Source organism: Prionailurus bengalensis, chromosome A1, assembly GCF_016509475.1.
Source record: "Prionailurus bengalensis isolate Pbe53 chromosome A1, Fcat_Pben_1.1_paternal_pri, whole genome shotgun sequence".
Classification (NCBI taxonomy): domain Eukaryota; kingdom Metazoa; phylum Chordata; class Mammalia; order Carnivora; family Felidae; genus Prionailurus; species Prionailurus bengalensis.
The window spans coordinates 80311571-80333115 of record NC_057343.1 but is presented as its reverse complement, the minus strand read 5'-3'; the positions used below and the strand labels follow the sequence as shown (position 1 = coordinate 80333115).

General features: G+C 50.7%; 1 protein-coding gene across 1 annotated transcript in view; it reads left to right on the top strand.

Moving 5' to 3' along the window:
* The window catches only part of COL4A1 (collagen type IV alpha 1 chain), a 156634-nt gene extending 135357 nt beyond the window's left edge, over nucleotides 1-21277 (top strand). The window contains exons 41-52 of the mRNA XM_043575013.1: nucleotides 972-1022; nucleotides 2156-2341; nucleotides 2910-3043; nucleotides 4731-4803; nucleotides 5952-6023; nucleotides 7349-7477; nucleotides 8450-8548; nucleotides 9513-9725; nucleotides 10954-11131; nucleotides 15155-15269; nucleotides 17238-17410; nucleotides 19768-21277. Of these exons, the coding sequence (XP_043430948.1) occupies nucleotides 972-1022; nucleotides 2156-2341; nucleotides 2910-3043; nucleotides 4731-4803; nucleotides 5952-6023; nucleotides 7349-7477; nucleotides 8450-8548; nucleotides 9513-9725; nucleotides 10954-11131; nucleotides 15155-15269; nucleotides 17238-17410; nucleotides 19768-19849 (1505 nt within the window). The 3' untranslated portion in view covers nucleotides 19850-21277. The remainder of the gene's footprint in view (nucleotides 1-971; nucleotides 1023-2155; nucleotides 2342-2909; nucleotides 3044-4730; nucleotides 4804-5951; nucleotides 6024-7348; nucleotides 7478-8449; nucleotides 8549-9512; nucleotides 9726-10953; nucleotides 11132-15154; nucleotides 15270-17237; nucleotides 17411-19767) is intronic.
* Nucleotides 21278-21545: the final 268 nt, after the last annotated feature.

Below are 21545 nucleotides of genomic sequence, written 5' to 3'. Positions count from 1 at the left end.
CCCTTTAGAGAAAGGGTCCTGGGAGCAATTCTTGCCCTCCGATCTGCTCCCATCCCTTGTGGGGGGCTGCAGGTTCTGACGACAAGAACCACGTACACGGTAATGCCTGTGTGTAGCAAGAATGACACCTGCGGTCTGAGACGGGTGAGCCTAAGGCAGGGGCGTGGGTGTGGGTGTGTCGCTGGAGAGGAGCCCTGGGGCATCTGCTGCGGGCAGGGCTGGCCCCTGCTTTTTTTTTTTTTAATTAATTAATTTTGAGAGAAAGAGCAGGGGAGGGAAAGAGAGAGAGGGAGAGAGAGAATCCCAAGCAGGCTCTGCACTGTCAGCACAGAGCCCGACTTGGGGCTCGAACTCCCAACCCTGAGATCGTGACCTGAGCCGAAGTCAAGAGTTGGACGCTTAACTGACTGAGCCACCCAGGCGCCCCAGGGTTGGCCTCTTTCTAAAAGTTCATTGTTTCGTTCTGTACCCCTTATGTTTCTATTGCAAACATTCATTTTCTCATAAAAAATAATTCATAAAAATGCCTCCATACCTCCCTTCCCCCCATGTTCATCCTCCTGCAAGCCCCTTACTCACGTTTCTGGCCTTTCCGGTGTTTGCTGCCCCCCAGTCCCCAATACCACCAGCTCTCCCTGCCTCCCTCGAGAACGTTGTTAGCTGGACAGTCGTCTGGGAACAGCCGATTTGTTAGTGTCTAGATGGTGGTAGAAAATCAGCACTTATTTGTACAGAGCATTTCTACGAAATGCCGTAATGGTCGTGTGCTGAAAAGTATTTAAGAAAAGTGCTAAATTATACACATCCCATCCAGGACTTCTTAGAACAACTGCAGAAACGAGATTTTACTCAGGAGTGCAAGGAGCTGATTTCTACGTGGTGGTGTTGCAGAGTCGACAGGGTTTTGTGCTGTACTCGAGGACCAACTGTTTGAGGACATGTGGATGTGACTTCTTACCCTTGTCTTACAGGCCTGCCTGGAAGAGCATTCCCAGGGTTCCCAGGGGCCAAAGGAGAGAAAGGTAACATTCGCTACATGCGTACTTCCTTTCCACTCGCCGCTGACGCACGTGGCCCAGGCCGAGTGGGTTGGGCAGTTGCGAGGAGGCAGTGGGCAGCAGTGACAGGATGCTGGGTCTGGGGCACACGCCTTCTCCTGGCCCCTGACAGATCAGCATCTGGTGACGTTGTACTTTTGAAAAAGCAAAGGAAGCGTCACAAGAGAGGCCCGATGACCATTTTTGGCCACGACTCTATTTCCCTCCTTTCTTATTGTTTCTTAATAACCTTGAAATGATCCTGGAAGTTTGGTATTTTATTAGTCACGTCTGGGTGGTATGTTGGGAACTAAACATGGAGGAATTTTGTTCCCTATAAGTTCTTACCTTGAAAACTTCAAAAAGTAGCGTATCGTCGTATTTCTGTCATTGACATACCGTAAGCTACATGCATTTATAGAGTGCTATTTGATGTCTGTGTTTGATAAGGTTTGATATATGTATAATCTGTGAAAACATCACCACACTCAAGATAGTGAACATGCCTATTACCCCAGAGTTTCCTGGACTGCCTAATCATTTCCGTCCTGCCCTCCCACCCCACCCCCCAACACCATCATCCCTCAACCCCACCCTTTGCTCTGTCTTCTGGTACTGGAGATTAGGTTGCATTTTCTAGAATTTTCTATCAGTAGGATCCTGTTTTATTCTAAGTCTGACTTTATTGGCCCAGCACAATTAGTTTGTGATTCACGGGTGTTGGAGCTCATACCAGTAGTTCCCTCCCATTTCTTGCTGAGTAGTGTTCCACGGTGTGGATAGAATATCACTCGTGTATTCATTCACCTGTCGATGGAGCAAGCCCTTAATTTAGCAGTGCAGGTGCTCACAGACCCCTCTCAGCCTGTATTCCAATGGCTTTTCGGCAGAACACTTCCTTACAAAGTATGAAGAATGACAGGTGGCTCTCATACTCTAAGCTTACTCTTCCCCAGGTCAGCCATGGTCGGCGTCCCGTGTGTCACTCAATAAAGAGGGGAAAGGGCACCCGGCTCTGGTTTTCCCCTGCCCCTCGCCCAGCTCCCTCCTCCTCGACGTACAGGCTTTCTCTTCTCCCCTGTGCTTCCCCACCATCTCAAACTGGTTTTGTTGTCTAGGTTCAAAGGGCGACGTGGGTTTCCCGGGACAAGCCGGGAGTCCAGGAATTCCCGGATCCAAAGGAGAGCAAGGATTCATGGGTCCCCCGGGGCCACAAGGACAGCCGGGCTTACCCGGAGCTCCGGGCCACGCTGTGGAGGGGCCTAAAGGAGACCGGGGCGCACAGGGTCAGCCTGGCCTGCCAGGTAAGGGTGTCTCACCGGGGCCAGAGTCGGGACTGAACCAGAAGGCACAAACACACACACGAGTGTAAACGAGATTTAAATACTTAAACCTTCAATTGAACTTTTTTACTTAGAGGTTTGTAGCATTTCCTATAACTTGAAACTGCTTACGCTATTTGGGGACCCTTGTGTTTTGGCCTCCGCTGGAGGCCTGTGTCCTTTCTGTGAAAGAACACGGTAGATATGACAAGTGATTACAGGTAGACTAGACGTTATTGGAAAAGACTGGAGCATGAGAGCCACCCGTGGTGGCTTGGAACATGGTCATTCTGGCGTGCCCTGCACTGTGTGAGACAATACCCCGGCACTAGACGCTCGGGCCAGCGCATTCATATCAACATTTTCTGCCCGTTGAGCAGGTTGTCCCTTTGAGGACCTGCTGGGTTTCTGCTGTGCTCACACGGCCTGATCCACTGTTGTTGCCCCTGGTTGGGGACAGCTGGGCAGCGGGGATGACAGCCAAGCCCAAGACATTTGTCCATAAAATCACCCTCTCACCTCAGATTGTCACTTCTGTGTCTCCTGTCAGGGCTTCCGGGACCCATGGGGCCTCCAGGGCTCCCCGGGCTTGATGGACTGAAAGGTGACAAAGGAAACCCAGGCTGGCCAGGGGCTCCCGGTGCTCCAGGACCCAAGGGAGATCCAGGATTCCAGGGCCTGCCTGTGAGTTGTCTGTTTGTCGGTCTTGTGTGTGAACAGGATCACAGCACGGTGTGTGTGTGTGTGTGTGTGTGTGTGTGTCCACCTGTCCACGGGTGTCACAGTCCTAAATCCTCTCCAGGACTGGAGAGGGCTCCTGCCCCTTGCTGGCCATCAGCTATCTTTCCTGACATCGTAGTAAGCTGCTATTCCCACGTTCTTTCTTGTGCAGTTTTACAAGGACTGTGAAAGGGGAATGTCACACAGGATCACCGCTCAGTGCCTGGGTTAAAAAACCTGTTTAGGGACCCCTGGATGGCTCAGTTGGTTAGGCATCTGACTTCAGCTCAGGTCATGATCTCACAGTCCATGAGCTTGAGCCCCACATTGGGCTCTGTGCTGACAGCTCGGAGCCTGGAGCCTGCTTCAGATTCTGTGTCTCCCTTTCTCTCTGCCCCTACCCCGCTCACGCTCTGTCTCTCTCTCTCAAAACTGAATAAACAGTAAAAAATTAAAAAAAAATCTGTTTACACGCTTGATGAAGACAGCAAGCCTCAGTGACAAATACACTCCCTAGTTCTGGTGCCGTCAGTGGCTGGCTGTCTGTTTCCATGTGCATGTATAGACGCGTGTGTATGTGTGTGCGTGTGTGTATACATACCTATATTTGTGTGTGTTTTCGTTAGGACACTTTTTTTTTAAATCTTTATTTTTGAGAGGGAGGGGGAGAGGCAGAGAGAGAGGGAGACACAGAATCTGAAGCAGGCTCCAGGCTCTGAGCTGTCAGCACAGAGCCTGACGTGGGGCTTGAACTCACAGATGGCAAGATCATGACCTGGGCCAAAGTTGGATGCTCAACCGACTGAGCCATCCAGGTGCCCCTTGTTAGGACACCTTTTTAAATAAGGTAAAGCAGAGACACAAATACATGTGAGAAACAGTACAACTTACTATATGTTGAGAAAGGAGCTAGAGAAGGAATTGTATTGAAATAGCCAGAAAAATGAGAGAATACATTTCCAAACATGAATGTTGCTATATTAGAGAGAAAAGTAGAGGTGCCTGGGTGGCTCAGTTGGCTAAGGGTCTGACTCTTGGTTCTGCTCAGGTCATGATCTCACAGTTCATGAGTTCGAGCCCTGCATCGGGCTCCCCACTGACAGTGCAAGCCTCCTTGGGATTCTCTCTGTCCCTCTGTCTTTGCCCCTGCCCTGCTCGCATGCTCTCTCTCTCTCATAACAAGTAAAAGTAAACTTAAAAATAATCCTCCTTAGTATTCGTTTTTTTCTCTCCACATTTAAAATCACTTTTCAGATAAGATATTAAACTAATTCTAAAGAAATTTTGTTACGCTTGAGTGTCTGGAGGAAAGTTTCCAGAAGGTAGTTTGGCATTGAAAGATTGACATGTTGCCACGACAGTGTTCAGAAAGTCCCAGATCTGTTCTCGGCCCTGTGCTGTGGGGGAGGGGCGGCAGATCGCGGGCCTTGCACCTGCTCTGGGAAGTCACCACTCAGACAGATGGGGACAGGGGAGCGAAGCGGCACGTGCCAGTTCCCAGCTTCCTACTGCGGCTGCACATAGGCCCCATTTGTTCACAGAGCCTCTTGGGGAACACTGAGGGGCTGCCCCAGCCTCCCGACTTCCAGGCTACTTGAGAGACTTACGGTGTCCTAGCGACTCCCAGCTGACGCTCTGTGTGTGTGTCTAGGGAATCGGTGGCTCTCCAGGACTCACAGGCTCTAAGGGTGACATAGGACCTCCGGGAGTTCCAGGATTTCAAGGTAAGACAGTAAAGGAGGTGCTGCTTGAAGACAGAACCTGTCCGCTGGCACTTTCACACCGATAGGCCAGCTGGGTCACAACGCAAGATCGGGTTTTCTTCGAGTTAAAAATGCCGTGTCTGTGTGGCAGCCTGATTTGTATCATCCTATGAATGGCTGTGTAAAGACGCTCTGATTTTCTTATTAAGAATCAGTTTACGGGGCGCCTGGGTGGCACAGTCGGTTAAGCGTCCGACTTCAGCCAGGTCACGATCTCGCGGTCCGTGAGTTCGAGCCCCGCGTCGGGCTCTGGGCTGATGGCTCGGAGCCTGGAGCCTGTTTCCGATTCTGTGTCTCCCTCTCTCTCTGCCCCTCCCCCGTTCATGCTCTGTCTCTCTTTGTCCCAAAAATAATTAAATGTTGAAAAAAAAAAATTAAAAAATAAAAAAATAAAAAAAATAAAAAAAAAAGAATCAGTTTACAGGGGCACCTGGGGGACTCAGTCGGTGAAGCGTCCGACTCTGGATCTCGGCTCAGGTAGTGATCTCACAGTTTGTGGGATCGAACCCCACATTGGGCTCAGGGCTGACAGTGCGGAGCCTGCTTGAGATTCTCTCTCTCCCTGTCTCTCTCCCTCTAATAAATAAACTCAAAAAAATTAAGAACAGAGAATCAGTAGATCATTTGTGTGTCAGACATCATGGATTCGGGGCACTGATTTATAACGTATTAAGCCAGCATGTACTGGCTGCCTCCCGGCTCCCAGGCACTGCTCTTTTCCTGCTGAATCAGATACATATGAACGACAGGTGACTAAAACCAGTTCCCAGCTTACAGGTGTCTTGGGGTCTATCTGGGGACATGGGTGATCCAAACTGTGACCCCAGCAGGATCATGTGCCTGTCTGCTTTTTGTGGTCATTTTATGGTTTGGGAACGTTTGCACATTGGGAAAAATGTGACTTCCAGGTTCTAGAGGGGAGAGTGTCATTAAAAAGTTTACATAGCTGACTGGAAGGAATGTTCTTTCCTTCTCTGACAGTTGATTGGAAATACGTTCCCTGCATGTGTGTGTATGCGTGAACGCGGACGTGCGTGCATACGCCCGTGCTTGCGTATCGTTGGGGATTCGGGGGTTCTGGGAAGAGACAATGTTCTTCTTTCTTCCAGGTCAGAAAGGCCTCCCCGGCCTGCAGGGAGCTAAGGGCGATCCGGGTGACCAGGGCTTCCCTGGAAGCAAAGGTAGGAGCATGTGCTGGGCTGGTGGGGCCTTGCCAACGGTGTGAACGCGTGGATCAGGGTTTGGTTTTGCCCATGAGAAGCGGCTTGAGTATCAGTGGCAAGCAGCTGATTAAGAATTCTTTGGTAGCTTGTCAGGACTGCTGTGTGAGGCTACCCTAGTCGGCATTTTATTAGCGACGCATCTTAAAAGTCAGGCTGGTGAATCCAGCCAGGGAGGGTCGACAGACTCAAGACTCGCAGTCCTACAGGCTCTGCTTGGCGTCCTCAGGTTAAGGTGGGGCCTGTGTGAAAGGGGGCTGGGCAGCAAGGAGTTTTGCACAAGAAAGAGTCTTCTGTGGCTTCTGCGCCGTCTGTCCCCCCCACATGCGGCGACTCCCGGCCCCCAAGACCGCCTCCCGAGATGGGAGGAAATGGTCTAAGTACGACAGGCATCCAGTTCCAGTTTCTGCTGGTCTGACCACGTTTCTAGGGTTCCATGATTTTTGAAATCATGTTTCGAGAGACAGACTGAGCCAGCAGAGTGCATTAAGAAGTACGATGGGTGGGCACCTGGGTGGCTCAGTCGGTTGGGCGTCCAACTTGGGCTCAGGTCATGATCTCACGGTTCGTGGGTTCGAGCCCCATGTCAGGCTCTGTGCTGACAGCTCAGAGCGTGGAGCCTGCCTCGGATTCTGTGTCTCCCTCTCTCTCTGCCCCTGCCCCACTCACGCTCTGTCTCTCTCTGTCTCTCAAAGATGAATAAATGTTAAAAAAAATTTAAAAAGTACGATGGGGGAGTGAAAGACATGGGGACAGTGTGTGGAAGGCAGGACAGGACTGGCGATGTCTGGCTGAAGAAAGGGGGGCCAGGGCTGACTGAGAGCCTCCGCACTTCTTCGCTGCCGCTCATCTTTCGGGAGCTGTCGCGCAGAAGGATGAAGTTTTTGCGTCACTGAGGGATGACGACTGTGGTTAATAATGTCCATAAGGCAGATTTCAGAGAAGCATAAGATGAGACCTAATTGCACATGCTGTAGCTCTCCGGGTCGGGGAGGGATCCCTGGGAGGCATGGAGCCCCACCTGCTGGCCCGCGGTTGTCAGGGGCTCCGGGACCCAGCTCCCAGTTTGTAGTAATGACCCCAACATCGGTCAGTCCCAAGGATTCGGGACTTTATGTTGAACAGTAGCAAGGCGTAGATACGTGTACGTCTCGTGAAGACCTATTACATGTGTTTTTGATACTGAGCGACTTCTGAGAAATGTGTTTGGATTGCGTTTCATGCTGGGATCTGCTCCAGCGAATGTTGACAGTGGAATTGACCAGTGGCCCCCCTGATTCCCACAGGCCTCCCCGGGCCCCCAGGCCCCCCAGGGCCCTACAACATCATCAAAGGAGAGCCAGGACTCCCTGGTCCAGAGGGTCCTCCAGGTCTGAAGGGGCTTCCGGGACCACCAGGCCCCAAAGGACAGCAAGGTAAGAAAATAGCAAAGGGGAGGCGTGGGGTCAGAAGGACACAGGGCAGGGTCTGCTCCTCACCAATGTGTCCCAAGCCAGGGTCTCTGGGTGACGGCCGTACAGGTGTATATTTGAATAGGACTTTCTTGATTTCCTTTAATGGATATCAAAACCTAATGAAGTTTCTAAAGGGAACTCAGAAGCCAGAACAAAATACAGGAGAAGCCAGAGGAACGTCCAGGGACCTGTGCTCACTCGGGAAAGACATGGGCCGTAGCACAGAGACCATCTTGTTCAGCTGGAAGACAAGAGGTGGCTGGAGGCATTGATCTGGAACCATGAGAATGGGCCTTGACAGTGGCCTGTGCTCGTGCTTGGGGTCCCCAGACACCCAACCTGGCACTTGCTGCTTAGTTGGGCTGAGCCCTCCCTGTCTTAAGAGCTGCTGGTGAGGGGTGGCTGGACGGTAGAGGGGAAGGAAGACTCTATACTTAGGAGGAGGCATCCGTGAAAATTTCACTTTAAACTTCCTGGGAAGAAAGGCCCACATGGAATCAAAGACCTGTCCACGGGTCTGTCTGTCACGTAAGAATTACTTGGGGTGTGGAAACACGGCCTGGGGAAGATGATTGAGAACACAAAACTGGCCTCCCAGCAGGAGGCCGGCCAGCAGGAGGCAGGCCCTCCCTGCCTGCCACATCACTGCCTTTCCCAAAGCCAGGTGCCACAAGGTAGCAGTGAGCAGCCAGGTTGGGGGGGGGGGGGGCGGCGCGCGGTCTGGGTTAGACGGTGGGGCCCGCGCCCTGCGAATGCCAGTTTGGATGCGGCCGGTGCCAACAAGGCTTCACAGGAGGGGCTCCAGGCTGTCTGGGAGAACAGTGTCACTGCTGCTGCCGGCCTTAGGCTACGGAGACATTTCACAAGGGAGGACAAAGTGGCACCCGCCTGTGCTCCAGGCCTTTGTCACCAGCTCCTTTCACTTTCCCACAGGTGTGACAGGATCCGTGGGCTTGCCTGGACCTCCAGGTGTTCCCGGTTTTGACGGTGCTCCTGGCCAGAAAGGAGAGACGGGACCCTTTGGCCCCCCTGGTAGGTTTGCTGCGGCACCCTGCCCTCCCCCACCCCCGCCACACCCCACCAGCTGCCCTCTGCCCGCATCTCTGGGTCACACACTGAAAGTCAGGTGTGCAGACGCCTGCAAAATGGAATTGAAAACATTGCCTGCAAGATTTCTGAGGAAACCTGTGTGTGTGTGTGTGTGTGTGTGTGTGTGTGTGTGTGTGCGTTAAGGGCAAATAAGCTCATCTAGAAGAGGTAAAGTTGTCATTTTTTCCATGTGGAGAGACAGATGTTGATCTCAGCCAGTGATTTCCAGATGTTGTTAGAAGATGGCCAGCAGTGACGGCCTGGGGCTTCCTATGGTGGGGTGGGGGGCAGGCTGCAGCCACAGAAATTGTGTATCAGCAGTGGACAAGAGGGGTGGATGACGATGCCGGTGGTGGCCGAGAGGCCACCATCCGGCATGAAATGCGGTCGGTGTGTTGCCCAAGGAAGCAGACACTCCGCTGTCCCATGTTGACTGAGATGGTAAAGGCTGAGGCCTCCACTGGAAGGGCGGGGGGGGGGGGGGTCCGAGGGGGGGGGTGCCCAGCCCAGCAGGAGGCCGGCCAGCAGCGTTGCAGACAGCGTAGCTACCCAGGGGATGGGGAAGGACGCGTCCTCACTACCCTGTGTCCTTGCGCGGTGCTGGGCTGCTGTGGCAGGAAGCCACCTTTTAAAAGGAGTTTTTTTTTTTCTAGTAATTCTGTGGTCCTTCCTCCCTGGAGGAGCCCCCAAATGTTGTCTGAATGACACATTCCCTCATATATTCCTTTTCACATATTGTGTTTATATTGGACTCCATTTTCTGAGCGTCTGCTTGGCACCGAGCACCGTGTTTCTCAAGCATCGTGGGGGGTCCGTGCGAAGGGAAAGAAAGGGGGGCAGCATGGAGGCGGGTTATCCCAGGGCACCTGTCTGCACCCGGGGAAGCTCACTCCTCTCTGTCTTCCAGGTCCAAGAGGGTTTCCAGGCCCGCCAGGCCCCGACGGGTTGCCAGGATCCATGGGTCCCCCAGGCACCCCATCTGTTGATCATGGCTTCCTGGTGACCCGGCACAGTCAGACGACGGACGACCCGCAGTGTCCTCCTGGGACCAAAATTCTTTACCACGGGTACTCCCTGCTCTACGTGCAAGGCAACGAGCGGGCGCACGGCCAGGACTTGGGTGAGACCGCGGGGACGCGTGCATTCATCCGACACAGACTCGTGGCGTGCCGAGGCCGGCAGAGCTGTCCCCGGCCCCGCACGTCAGGGCGCCACAGAGACGTCGTTAGTGAGAAGAGGGCCTGGTTCCGCTTCCCTCCCCCCTCACACGACCAACCACCAGCTCAACAGCTGCCTCATTAGCACAGGGAAATGTCAAGGCTGAGTCTCTGAAGCTTTTAAATTGATAAAACTTTTGATCTGGTCTTCAAACTATCAAGTAGGTCAAGATTTCCGGAATGCATGCTTCACAGCTAGTGTCGGTCTTCTTAAAATAGGGCAGCTTTACAGGTGCTCTGGCTAAAATCCGAGCGTGCGCCCCTATCCTGAGTCTCTCTGCAGGCTCCAAGCCCCACCCCCGGTGAGTCTCCATGGGACAGCTGTCCATTGGCTGTCATTTCTCTCGTCCCCACCGGTCGTCCTGCACCAAGTTAGTGCAGTGTCACACACGTTAACCTTTATGGAGGTTGGAAAGAACAAGCCGCCTGTAAGGAGAATCTGCATTTTCGGCAAGATAGTCATTGAAGACATTGTCCAGGGTTACTGTCCGCTGTACCAGGAGCCACGTGTTAAATTTCCTTTGGAATTCAGTTTTTTTTTTTTTTATTTTTTAGTGGTTATTTATTTTTGAGAGAGAGTGTATGAGCAGGGCAGGAGCAGAGAGAGAGGGAGACACAGAATCCGAAGCAGGCTCCAGGCTCTGAGCTGTCAGCACAGAGCCCAACACAGGGCTTGAACTCATGAGCAGTGAGATCATGACCTGAGCCAAAGTCGGACGTTTAACCAACCGAGCCACCCGGGCACCCGTTTAAAAAAAAAAATGTTTTTTAACGTTTATTTAGTTTTGAGAGAGCGAGAGAGCACGAGTGGGGTCAGGGCAGAGAGAGAGGGAGACAGAATCCGTAGCAACTTTGGGGTTCAGTTTTATAAAAGATTTTTCTCTACTGATAAACTGGTGTGTTTCCCTTACTCAAAATATCCTACATAATTCTTTATAGGGTTTCTTCTGCCTTGAATCACTTTAAATTTAAGTTAATGCTCATTTACAACCATACTTGCCTGTGTGGTGTATTTGCCTCCTTTCTGCCTGTATTTGAAAGCAGTTTTATTTCCACCTTAATGGTTGTGTTGTGCGGAGGCAGACTGATCACAGAGCCGGCACTTGAACCTGTGTCTCCCTGTGGCTGTAGGCACGGCTGGGAGCTGCCTGCGCAAGTTCAGCACGATGCCCTTCCTGTTCTGTAACATCAACAACGTGTGCAACTTCGCCTCCCGAAATGACTACTCCTACTGGCTGTCCACCCCTGAGCCCATGCCCATGTCTATGGCGCCCATCGCCGGCGACAATATCAGACCGTTCATTAGCAGGTGAGTTGGGCACTTGTAGGAGCAGATGTATATAATCGAAGAAGAAAAACCGCTTGTAATCTAGGCAGAGGTTGTTGCTTCGTTTTTTTTCCCCAAAGCTTTTGACTTGTTGCCAGCTTATTGTTTATGATATCAGAGTTTTGTAATAGAGATCAGACGTAAAATCATTTGGTATAAAAGTTAGTTATTCTCTCTCTTTTTTTTTAAGTTTATTTGTTTAGAGAACGGGCGGAGGCAGAGAGAGGGATGGGGAGAGTCTCTTAAGCAGAGAGAGAGAGTCTCTCTGTGCTATGAGCACAGAGCCTGATGCAGGGATTGAACTCATGAACTGTGAGACTATGACCTGAGCCCAAATCAAGAGTCGGACGCTTAACTGACTGACCCCTGCCCAGGTGTCCCAAGCTATCCTCTTTCAGAATAACAGTGTGATGCCTTCAAGAGGCAATGCCCAGCTTCGGGGCAGAATTCCTATTCTGTGTGACTCACTGGGGTGGTCTGGTCGCCCTTTCCCCCATGAAGCAACATCTCTGGAGTCCCCAGCAGGCCTTAGAGCAACATTCTCAACTTTGTTTTCTTAAATAGTTATCTCCCCGAGGAGCCTTTTAATATTTTTTTCTTCTGAATCGCCCACCGCTTTGAAATTTAAAAATTTTGTTGTTATTTTAATTGTAGTAAAATAGACATAAAATCAATCATCTTAACCATTTCTTTAAAAAAAATTTTTTTTAATGTTTATTTATTTTTGAGAGAGAGAGAGGGAGACACAGAATCTGAAGCAGGCTCCAGGCTCTGAGCTGTCAGCACAGAGCCCAACACGGGGCTCGAACCCACAAACCCTGAAATCATGACCTAAGCCAAAGTCTGGTGCTTAATCGACTGAGCCACCCAGGCGCCCCATCATCTTAACCATTTCTAAGTGCCGAGTTCAGTGGTATTTAATGCAGGAGCTCAAATATGGGTGTGAAGTGTCTCTATGAAACTAATACCGCAGACATTCTGTATATCTGTGCTTTATACACAAAGATTATACAGATTTGTTGTATACATAAAAATGTATACCTATCGAGATTTTTTGTACCCCCCCCCCCCACTAACTTTTGTTTCCTTAGGGTAAATTCCCACTGACAATTCACGTGTTTGACCAAGCAGCTTCCCAAACGAAGTGCTTTCCACACTAATTAATATCTGGAGCATGTTTTCAAGTCCCCCAGAGTCTGCCTGATAGGAACTAATACGGGAAATTGGAATTAGTATGACTGAGAAGTGCATGGAGGTCCTATTTTTGTCTCATTCCTTCTAGTTAAAAGCTGATTCCTTAGCTGTACTCAGAAGTAATAGAAAAGTGACAAAGGTATGAATTCATGTGACCAAGAAGCCGTTCTATAGTTTTACTTGTTAACACACTAAGGTAATAAAGGATGAACAGAATAACCATGCAGGACAAGTTTGCTTCAGGAAGGTGAGAGTGGGGACTAACTTGAGCCTTTCTACACTCCCTTTAAAGAACCAGGCAGCTTTTGACTATGAAGAAGGGTAAGGCAGGGTCCTGTGGTCAGTGGGAAGAGGGAGCAGGAAGTAAGCGCTGGAACCAGTGCTGGGAGCCCCAGGCCGTGGGGATTTGGGGGAGGATTTCGGGTTCTGGTACCTGTCTCTGGCTCTGCGGTCCTGGCAGATCAGTCTTATTCAGGGACCTGTACCACACGGGACCCCAGGATGGAAGGGCTGGGAGGTGCCCTAATATTAAAATACAAAAACTGTAGATTGACTTACATTAATCTATCTCCTGATAGCTTTTTTGGGTTTGGTTTTTTTGGGGGGGGGTTTGTTTCTTTTTGAGCTGTAAGAAACTTACTTTATGGGTCTTAAAATGGAAAAAAGGTTCTTCACACTTCTGGGCGGCACCTTTCAAAACAGACAGTCGTTTACACATGTCAGCGAGTACCTGTGACTTTCACTGTTGAGGCTTTCCACGCTCAGGACCATGTGGGCTGTACCGGAAGGAAAACTAACCACCTTTGTATTTTTGTTCAGCTTCCCTTGGACGACAGGTAGAAAACGATTATTCATGTTTGTTTGCTGTTTTACCTCCTTGATAAAACTGACCTTTGACCTCCATTTGCTTGAGGGAAGGGGCTGTGGCATGCGTTGTGATGTTCCCAAATCAGCCTGGGTCTCAGATTTGTTTTCCCCTGTGGCCCCCTCACTTTCAGAAAGACCCCCCCGCCCTGACAGCATGCTTTGGTGCCCCAGCCCTGTACATTTCAGCTCCTGGCATCTCTGCTACCTGACCCCCAGAGGCTCAGCATGCAGGGACTTTATCAGTCATGTCCTGGAGCCCGTGGATCCTGAAACCTGCCCCCCCTCCCCCCCAGCCTGCTGTCTCACGTTCCCTTTGGAACAGTGCTTCCATTCTGGTCTCTGAGCCCACAAGTTTCCATGGTTACTTTCACCCCATGGTTGTGTGAAGTCTTGGGCCTTTCGGGTTATTCTGGGGAGGTCCTAAAGCTTAACCTTTCGAAAGAGTTAATAACACGGAATCCTTCTGTTTAAGCAGAAAAGCTGGCAACTTTTCTGCCTTCATCCTGAGAACAGGGCAGACATTTCTGGCTTCGTGTCGACTTGAGTTATCGCACGCTACTGATTGTTTAATTGTTCTGGCGGAAGGGCCACTGTTAGGAGAGCAGGGCTGCTGCGCCCCAGTTCTGGCTCTGACACGCTCCCTGTGGCCTCAGCCTTTGCCGGAATAACCCGGGGGATTCAACCGTCTGAATTTCAAGGGGCTGTCCAGCTCTTCCAGTCTGTGACCCTGTTCCCTTATCCATCTGATGGGGCGGCGTCCGGATGACCTTCTCGACGAGCCCCCCTCCCAAACCCTGAGCCCAGAGAGAGCCTGACATCAAATGCCGTCCGTCTGCCACGCTCTATTTCTGCTTTCCGTGTCAGGCAGACAGATGGTAGCAGATGTACAGGCCAATTTCAGTAACTGTTGTTTAACCGAGGCTTTTAATTCATCTGCATTTGCGTGAATAAAATAGAAAGCTGTGCGCGCGCACGCACACACGTCCACGGAAAATCGAATGACTAATTTAGGCCTCTGCCCACTTCTCATCCATTTTCATGCAAATGTTCCGGCATAACTAGGTGTAATTATTAACACCATTTGTAGTCATTCGTCAGCATTGCTAACCCTCTGTTCATTTTGTGACTTGAATGTAATTATTTTACTGCTAGTGCTTAATTCTTTTTTCTTGTACAAAACGGTGTCCTGCCATCGAAGGGTTCCCTGAGTTGAGCGGGTCTGAGTCAGAAGATTGTACGTTGTTTCCATTTGTTCCTGGGTACGGTCCCAGTGGCCGAGTGTCTGGCATCCCAGCTCGGGAAGTTCCTGTCCTAGAGAGGGTTCTTTGGGGGTCACTCCCACTGCAGTGTCCCGCTGTCCATCCCCGCCTGGAACAGACAGGGTCTCGCCACTGGTCTGTTGGCATCGAGTCTGGAGTACGTCCAAGGCAGGCTCACATGGGCATCCAGCCTCCGATGCATTATTTGTTAGTTCCTCTAAGTCACTACATGTATTTCTTAGATCGAAGATGATTCTTAGCTGAAAACAAAGTGCTGGGTTCTGGAAGCTGTAGCACTTGTATTTCACCAACTCTTTCAAGTGTTAATTGTGTTTGCTAAAGTCCACACTCATTGTTGAAAGTTTGGAAAACACTGGAATGCGCAAAGGAGAGAATGAAAGTCAGTGGTCCCTCGGCCCCTCCACCAAAGCAGATGGTTAAACAGCAAGTGTTGGGTGTCTTGGGGATTTATCATTCTAGTACTGAGGTGGGCTTATCAAATCAGTGAGAGTCAGCTGTGGGCGTGTCAGCCGTGTTGTAAGCATGTGGTTGGGTCAGAAAGCGGGAGTGGAGAGGAGGTGTGACAGCACAGGAGAAGAGAACAAACAGGTTTCGTCCTGTGCTGTCCCTGTCCTGCTGTCCCTGTCCCTGTCCATGCTCAGGGTCCCTGCTCTGTACCTTCCAGGTGTGCGGTGTGCGAGGCTCCAGCCATGGTGATGGCTGTGCACAGCCAGACCATCCAGATTCCGCAGTGCCCCAGCGGCTGGTCCTCCCTCTGGATTGGCTATTCCTTCGTGATGGTGAGCATTTGGGGAAACTCCCTGCACCCCTGAAGAGCCTCCCGCTAACACCACCACTGCCCCCATGCTCCCACCCTCAGTTGGCTGGCTCATGCCGGGCAGGCCTCTCCTCCCTTGCTGGGCCGCCCAGTCCAAAGCATTCCCAGGGGCCTGGCCTGCTCCACTGTGGATGGCAGCTGTTCCCGCACCCGGCCGGAGCCTACCTCCTGCCTCCCAAGGGGCTGCTCCAGAACTAGGTGGCAGGGACACCAGGAGAAGGTTTCCAGGAGTCAGAGCGTCTCCCCAGGAGGAGAGGAGACAGGTGCCCATTCAGGCAGCTCATGCAAGCCTGAAGCAGTGGTGTGCATCGGGCAGAGGCAGCAGGGGCGCTGGCCAGTGTCTGGGAGCATGAGGACACTCTCCTGCCACTCAGCTGTCCCAGACACCAGGTCCCCGATGTGCCCACCCCTGAAATACCAGTTAACACAGGAAATATGGCACCTGCTTGTGATCCCATGGTGGCTGGTTACTTTATTTTATTGCCTCAGTTTAAAGAAGTGATTGCATATATGAAGGCTCTGAACCGGTCAGGTCAGGTTGTACCGGGTAAGCCACAGTAAGGGCCCTGCACGGAAACCTTCTGGCTCACCACTAAGCCCCGCCCCTCCTCAGTCTCAGGTATGGCCGCCTGGATGTTTTGACCCCCAGATGATCTCTAGCCTATTATGATATATTGACTGGGAAAGTGGCTTCATAACTGTTTTCTTCTGCTGCAGTGATCCCAAGTGCAGAAGGTGCCAGAAAAGCAATTTTAAAGCACTTGTGTCTGTATTCACGTTTGGTTGTGAGATTTCCTGGGTTGATGATGCTTCAGGTAGACTCTTCAAAAGGACCAGAGAATTTGCAGCCACACAGAAAGTTAGTTGCTTTGATGATTCTAAATACTGCATGGTAACTACTTGATTGGGAAAACCAAAAAGTTAGAACTACAGTGTAGAGAAGTCAAGACACCAGCAGTGATGAGACAGATTGAATGTTTTGCCTGTATAATCATAAGAAATACTCAGCAGAACCTCATGATGACACAAGTAGCCCCTGGCCCAAGGAGTAAAGAGCCTCAGGAAAGCCTTTTGTCCTACAAAGATGTGAAACAATGATTGCCCATAATTTCCCTAAATCAAGAGCAAACTAAAGTAATGGTGTCCCAGGGAACAAGTTCTCCATCACTTCCCAGGCTTAAGGGGCCTTGTGGGGAGGTGGAGGGGCTCTGGCCCCACAGTCTGGAGACCCCTGTTCTTGTCTCAGCTTGGCCTCAACACTGGGACCATTGTCAGATCCAGAATGTTCTAGCGTCATCCAGTCCTCATCTGGGAATGGAGGGCGTTAGCTTTGTCTTCAAAGGGCCCTGAAATTCTCATGTCTGAAATAATAGTCATGGTGGATTTTGGAATGTCTTGTCTCATTTGGGGTCATTTATCTTATGGCCCTGGTTTCTGAGCACAGGTAGATCCTACTTGAACCCATTAGACTAAAGTGCATTTTAAGTTACAGTAGTGGTTACTTTTTTTTCTTCTTCTTTAAATGATCTCTCTTTTTAAAGGCAAGTAATGGGTGATTGTTCTTTACCTTATAAAAGGATACATAACATCCAATGCAGCAAATTCAGGATTTTAATTATCCTCCAGGATGTTGATTAGAAAGCTTGATTTCGCATGTATGGGTTCCAACATCATTTACACATTTTGGCTGTTTCTTCTGTCCCAAGTTAGAGGAGGTGTCAAGTGTTTCAAAAATAATAACTAGGACAGCATTTCTCTAAGTGCTGATGAAGCCGGACTGGCCATGCCGAGTTAGGGGGCGGCGGCGGCCCCACTGGGTCCTGTACAGCCCCGTGCCACTCGTGGAGCCCGGACCGGCTTGCAGGCGGTCAGAAGTGCGGGCACTGGGGTGTTCCGGGGATCTGACCCACGGCTCACGTTTGCTCCGCAGCACACCAGTGCTGGTGCCGAAGGTTCTGGCCAAGCCCTGGCATCCCCCGGGTCCTGTCTGGAAGAGTTCAGGAGCGCGCCATTCATCGAGTGCCACGGACGTGGGACTTGCAATTACTACGCGAACGCGTACAGCTTTTGGCTTGCCACGATCGAGAGAAGCGAGATGTTCAAGTAAGTCTGGGTGGCCCTTTCTGCTGGGAAGGGGCCCTCTCTGGTGTTGGGGAGGGGCCTCTCTGCTGGGGCGGAGCCCTCTGTTCTGCTGGGGCGGGCCCTCTCTGGTGTTGGGGAGGGGCCTCTCTGCTGGGGTCGGGCCTCTGCTGGGGCAGGGCCTTCTCTGCTGTTGGGGTAGGGCCTGTCTGCTGGGGCGGGGCCTCTCTGTTGTTGGGGCAGGGCCTCTGTTGGGGCGGGGCCTCCCTGCTGGGGCGGGGCCCTCTGTTCTGCTGGGGCGGAGCCCTCTCTGCTGTTGGGGCGGGGCCTCTCTGCTGCTCAGCCGCCTTTGGGGCTTTCAGTCTTGGTCTTCTGGATGGTTATAAAACTGATTAGGAACGTGTGTTCCACAGGAGGTAATGAATATTCGATTCTGTTCTGTGTGGACAGATAACCGGGTCAGACTTCAAAGGCAGATCTCAAGTTATGGGTTCAGTTCTTCCATTTTTGTAGGTGGCGCCACTACAGTGTAGTTAAAGCATCTGGAGTCTTTAAACAGAGCATTTAAAAATATTTGGGGTACTTCGGTGGCTCAGTCAGTTAGCTTCTGACTCTTGATTTCTGCTCACATCATGGTCTCACAGTTCGTGGGATGGAGCTTTGCATGGGGCTCAGGGCTCTGACAGCTCAGAGCCTGCTTGGCAATCTCTCTCTCTTTCTCTCCCCCCCACCCCTGCCCCTGCCGTCTGTCTCTGCTGCTCCCCTGCTTGCACACACACACTCTCTCTCAAAATAAATAAATCAAACATTTTTAAAAATTCAAAAAATAAAAATATTGCACATTTAACATCGGTGAGAGAGGAAAGGGCAGTATTTGCCTTCTAGCAGTTGTAGTGCCGACTCCAGTGTATGTACAGGGTGAGTTCTGAGGGACGAAGCAAGACTTTATTAAACCCATGCAAATAAACATGAATTTTGGCACAAGTGCAGCTGAAATTGATAGGGAGGACCTTACCTTTCTTTTCCGCTAGCACCACTTCACCTTTATGACAGCTGTCCCAAATGGCTGCTGACCTTGCTGAAGTCAGTGTGGGGCCTGCACGGTGGGGATGGAGGGGAGCACACGACGAGTCCTCTGTCCTTTGGCAGCACTGGCCCCATCCCCTGCTGGGGCAGACACGAGGCTGATGGAGCCCCAATGCTTACTGTTCCTTCCCGAAATAAGTGCCGCTCGCCCCTGGGGACAAGCCTTTCTGCCTTCACCTTTTCAGAGAGAATTTTCTGGAACTCTGTTGTGAGCCCCTCTCTTCCTGGGCTTAGATCATAAGAGACAGAGTAACACACTCTCTGTTTGTAATTCTTTAAGCACCAAAAAAGTACCAGGGACCTAATTCATAGCGTACATGAAACCCTGCAGGCATTTGGAAGCTTGACATCAACTCTCCGGATAAAGCTTAACCATCAGCTGCCTAACTGAGCACTTGGCAGGTGTATCAGGTTCTCGGGCTTCCATTATAGGGTTAATAGAACAGCAGCCTGGTACGATGAACTAAAACAAAATTAGATAAGATCCTGTTAATTTAAATAATTAGTTTGGGGGCAATATGGTTTTCATAGAAGTTGCTTAGAAGCAGCCTTAATTTGAGGACAAGTTACTTGTTTTCTGTGGCTACCTTTTTAGTAGAATTTGGTTAGTGCCAACTTTGGTTCTGATTTCACCCCACTAACGGTCAACTTAAGACAGAACTCCTAGGATCAAAGAGCATTTGGGACACTAACTGTCTTCCCCTCTGGCCTCCAGTCCGACCACCTGCATAGAAATCTGGCAAAAGCTTATGAAAGTATTTCGAGGTCTGGTTAATTGTTCCAGATTCATTGCTCATCACACCCTTCAACCAATGTTTAATGAGCTCTCCCTCTGTGTGTGAAGGGTCACAGAGAAGAGCACCTTCCTCCCTGGGAGGAGCGAGTAGTCTGGTCAAGGAGAAAGGCTGGAGTGGGAAAGTCACAGTCCAAGGAGGCTGTGCGGTACCCTGGGAGTGGCTCAGACTTTAGAGCACAACAGGCACGGGATGGCTGTGGCTGTGCCCTCACCTGTGCGTGCAATTGGGCCGCCACCAGCCTCACGGCCGCGCATGGGGGTGAACGTGATGTCGTGCACGGCCCCTGTCCCTCCCCGCACTGTGAGGGCGGGTGACACCCAGCGCGGTGCCCACTAGGTCAGGGTGAGCAGTGGTCGCTGCTTGTCATGGGCTGGGCCCACCCCCTTCATCCGGCCCCTCGGAGGGGGGGGGGGCTCCAGGAAAGGCGGGGGCTGCTGAGGGGCTCGCCTGCCTCGTGGAGCAGCGGCGCTGACGGCTGGTTTCTGGGTTGCCTTGTAGGAAGCCCACGCCGTCCACCTTGAAGGCGGGGGAGCTGCGCACACACGTCAGCCGTTGCCAAGTCTGTATGAGAAGAACATAATGAAACCCGGCCCTCAGCTAACGTACAACATGGTGCTACTCCCTCCTCTCCCCCTTCTCTTGTTAACAGCAACGAACCCTAGAAATATATCCTGTGTACCTCACTGTCCAGTATGAAAGCCGTAAAGTGCCTTATAGGAATTTGCCTAACTAGCACACCCCGCTTCGGTGGCCTCTACTCGCTGAAGGAGAAGCAAAGAGCATGATAAGCTGTCATAGTGACGCACCAAATGGCACTTTTGATGAAATAAAAGTGTAAGTCTGTTCTTGAAGCCAATGCACTGATGCGTGAAGTACGAACTCCATCAGAAAACCAAAGGGTGCTAGCAGGTGCGCGGGGCCTTCCATTGTGTCTGAACGCCTGTGTCCACTCTTGTGTTGGGACAGGTGCATTCCCTCCCCCGGATGGGATGTTTGTTTACGTCACCGTCAAGCTGTTTCCAAGCGCAGGTCCCTGGGCCCGTACACGAGTGGGTCCCGCGAGAACAGTGTTCCGGGCCTGCTGATGGAATGGCTCAGCCGCCGAATCTTCCAACCCCCAGACGTAAATGTAGGTCTTTCTGCTCTGTGTGGTACTATGCAGCTGCTTGTGCAGAAATCACAAATTTCCTGTGGAATAAAGATGGTCCAAAAGTAGGCGGAAATTAAATATATATATTATTTTAGTAATTTATATAGATGTCAGCGATTAGGTCAAAGGTTTGTTTCATTTCCACTGTTAAAATAAAGCTTACGTAGTTTCTTCCTTGAAAAGGCTGTGTTGTCCTTTCACATAGATTTTTAAACACCCGGGTGTTGAATGTGACACATCCCATTTTCGTTGTTCACCTCCAAACCAAAACGCGTGTATCGCCAAAGCCAAACCCAGGTCCACGAGCGCGGCGTCTGCTCCAGTGAAGCATGTACTCTGACCTTATTGTTTGTATTCTGTATTAAATGTCTTCAGGGTTTTAAACACTAATCCCAACCGAATGACCTGACTTCAGAACCAGCAGAACCGTAAAAGGCCTTCGTTTACTTCGTATTCGTCGTTCTGCGGCCTGGTGTGCAAAACAGCTCAGTTGAACCCTAGTATCAGTATTCCCCCGCCGGGTAAGCGCCTCCGGGTGGCTTGCTCGCTCCGGCGAGCTGCGTGCAGACGTCAGCAGGGAGCGGACGGATCACAGGAGAGCAGGATTGACCACTGGCAATGACCTTGCACTGTCAATGCAAGGCAATGACCTTGCACCAAAAGTCTCCAACACGGTTTTAAGACTACTAAGGCCTTTTATGTAATTTCTTGACATGTGTATTTCTTACAAATTCAAATTTGTAATAAAACTATTTGTATAAAAATTAAGCTTTTATTAATTTGTTGCTAGTATTGCCACAGAAACATTAAAAGTTACCGCACCGGCCACTAATAAATTTGTAAGCGTTGCGTGCCTTAGATCATTTTTATTTTGCAGTTATTCCAAATGAGAGCCAGACTGGGTGTGATTCACAGAAATTGCTACAAAGAAAAAACCGATTGATCTTCTTCACCTTTCCTCCCTCCCTCCCTTCTGTCCATCCATCCATCCACCCACCCATCCGTGCACTCATTGTATGTGTACCAAGGATTTGCCACTCTTCAAATCCCAGTTAGATACAAGATAAACAGATAAACAGATACGAACAACATACATTTCCAGCCACTAAAAGTAAGATTCGGTAGG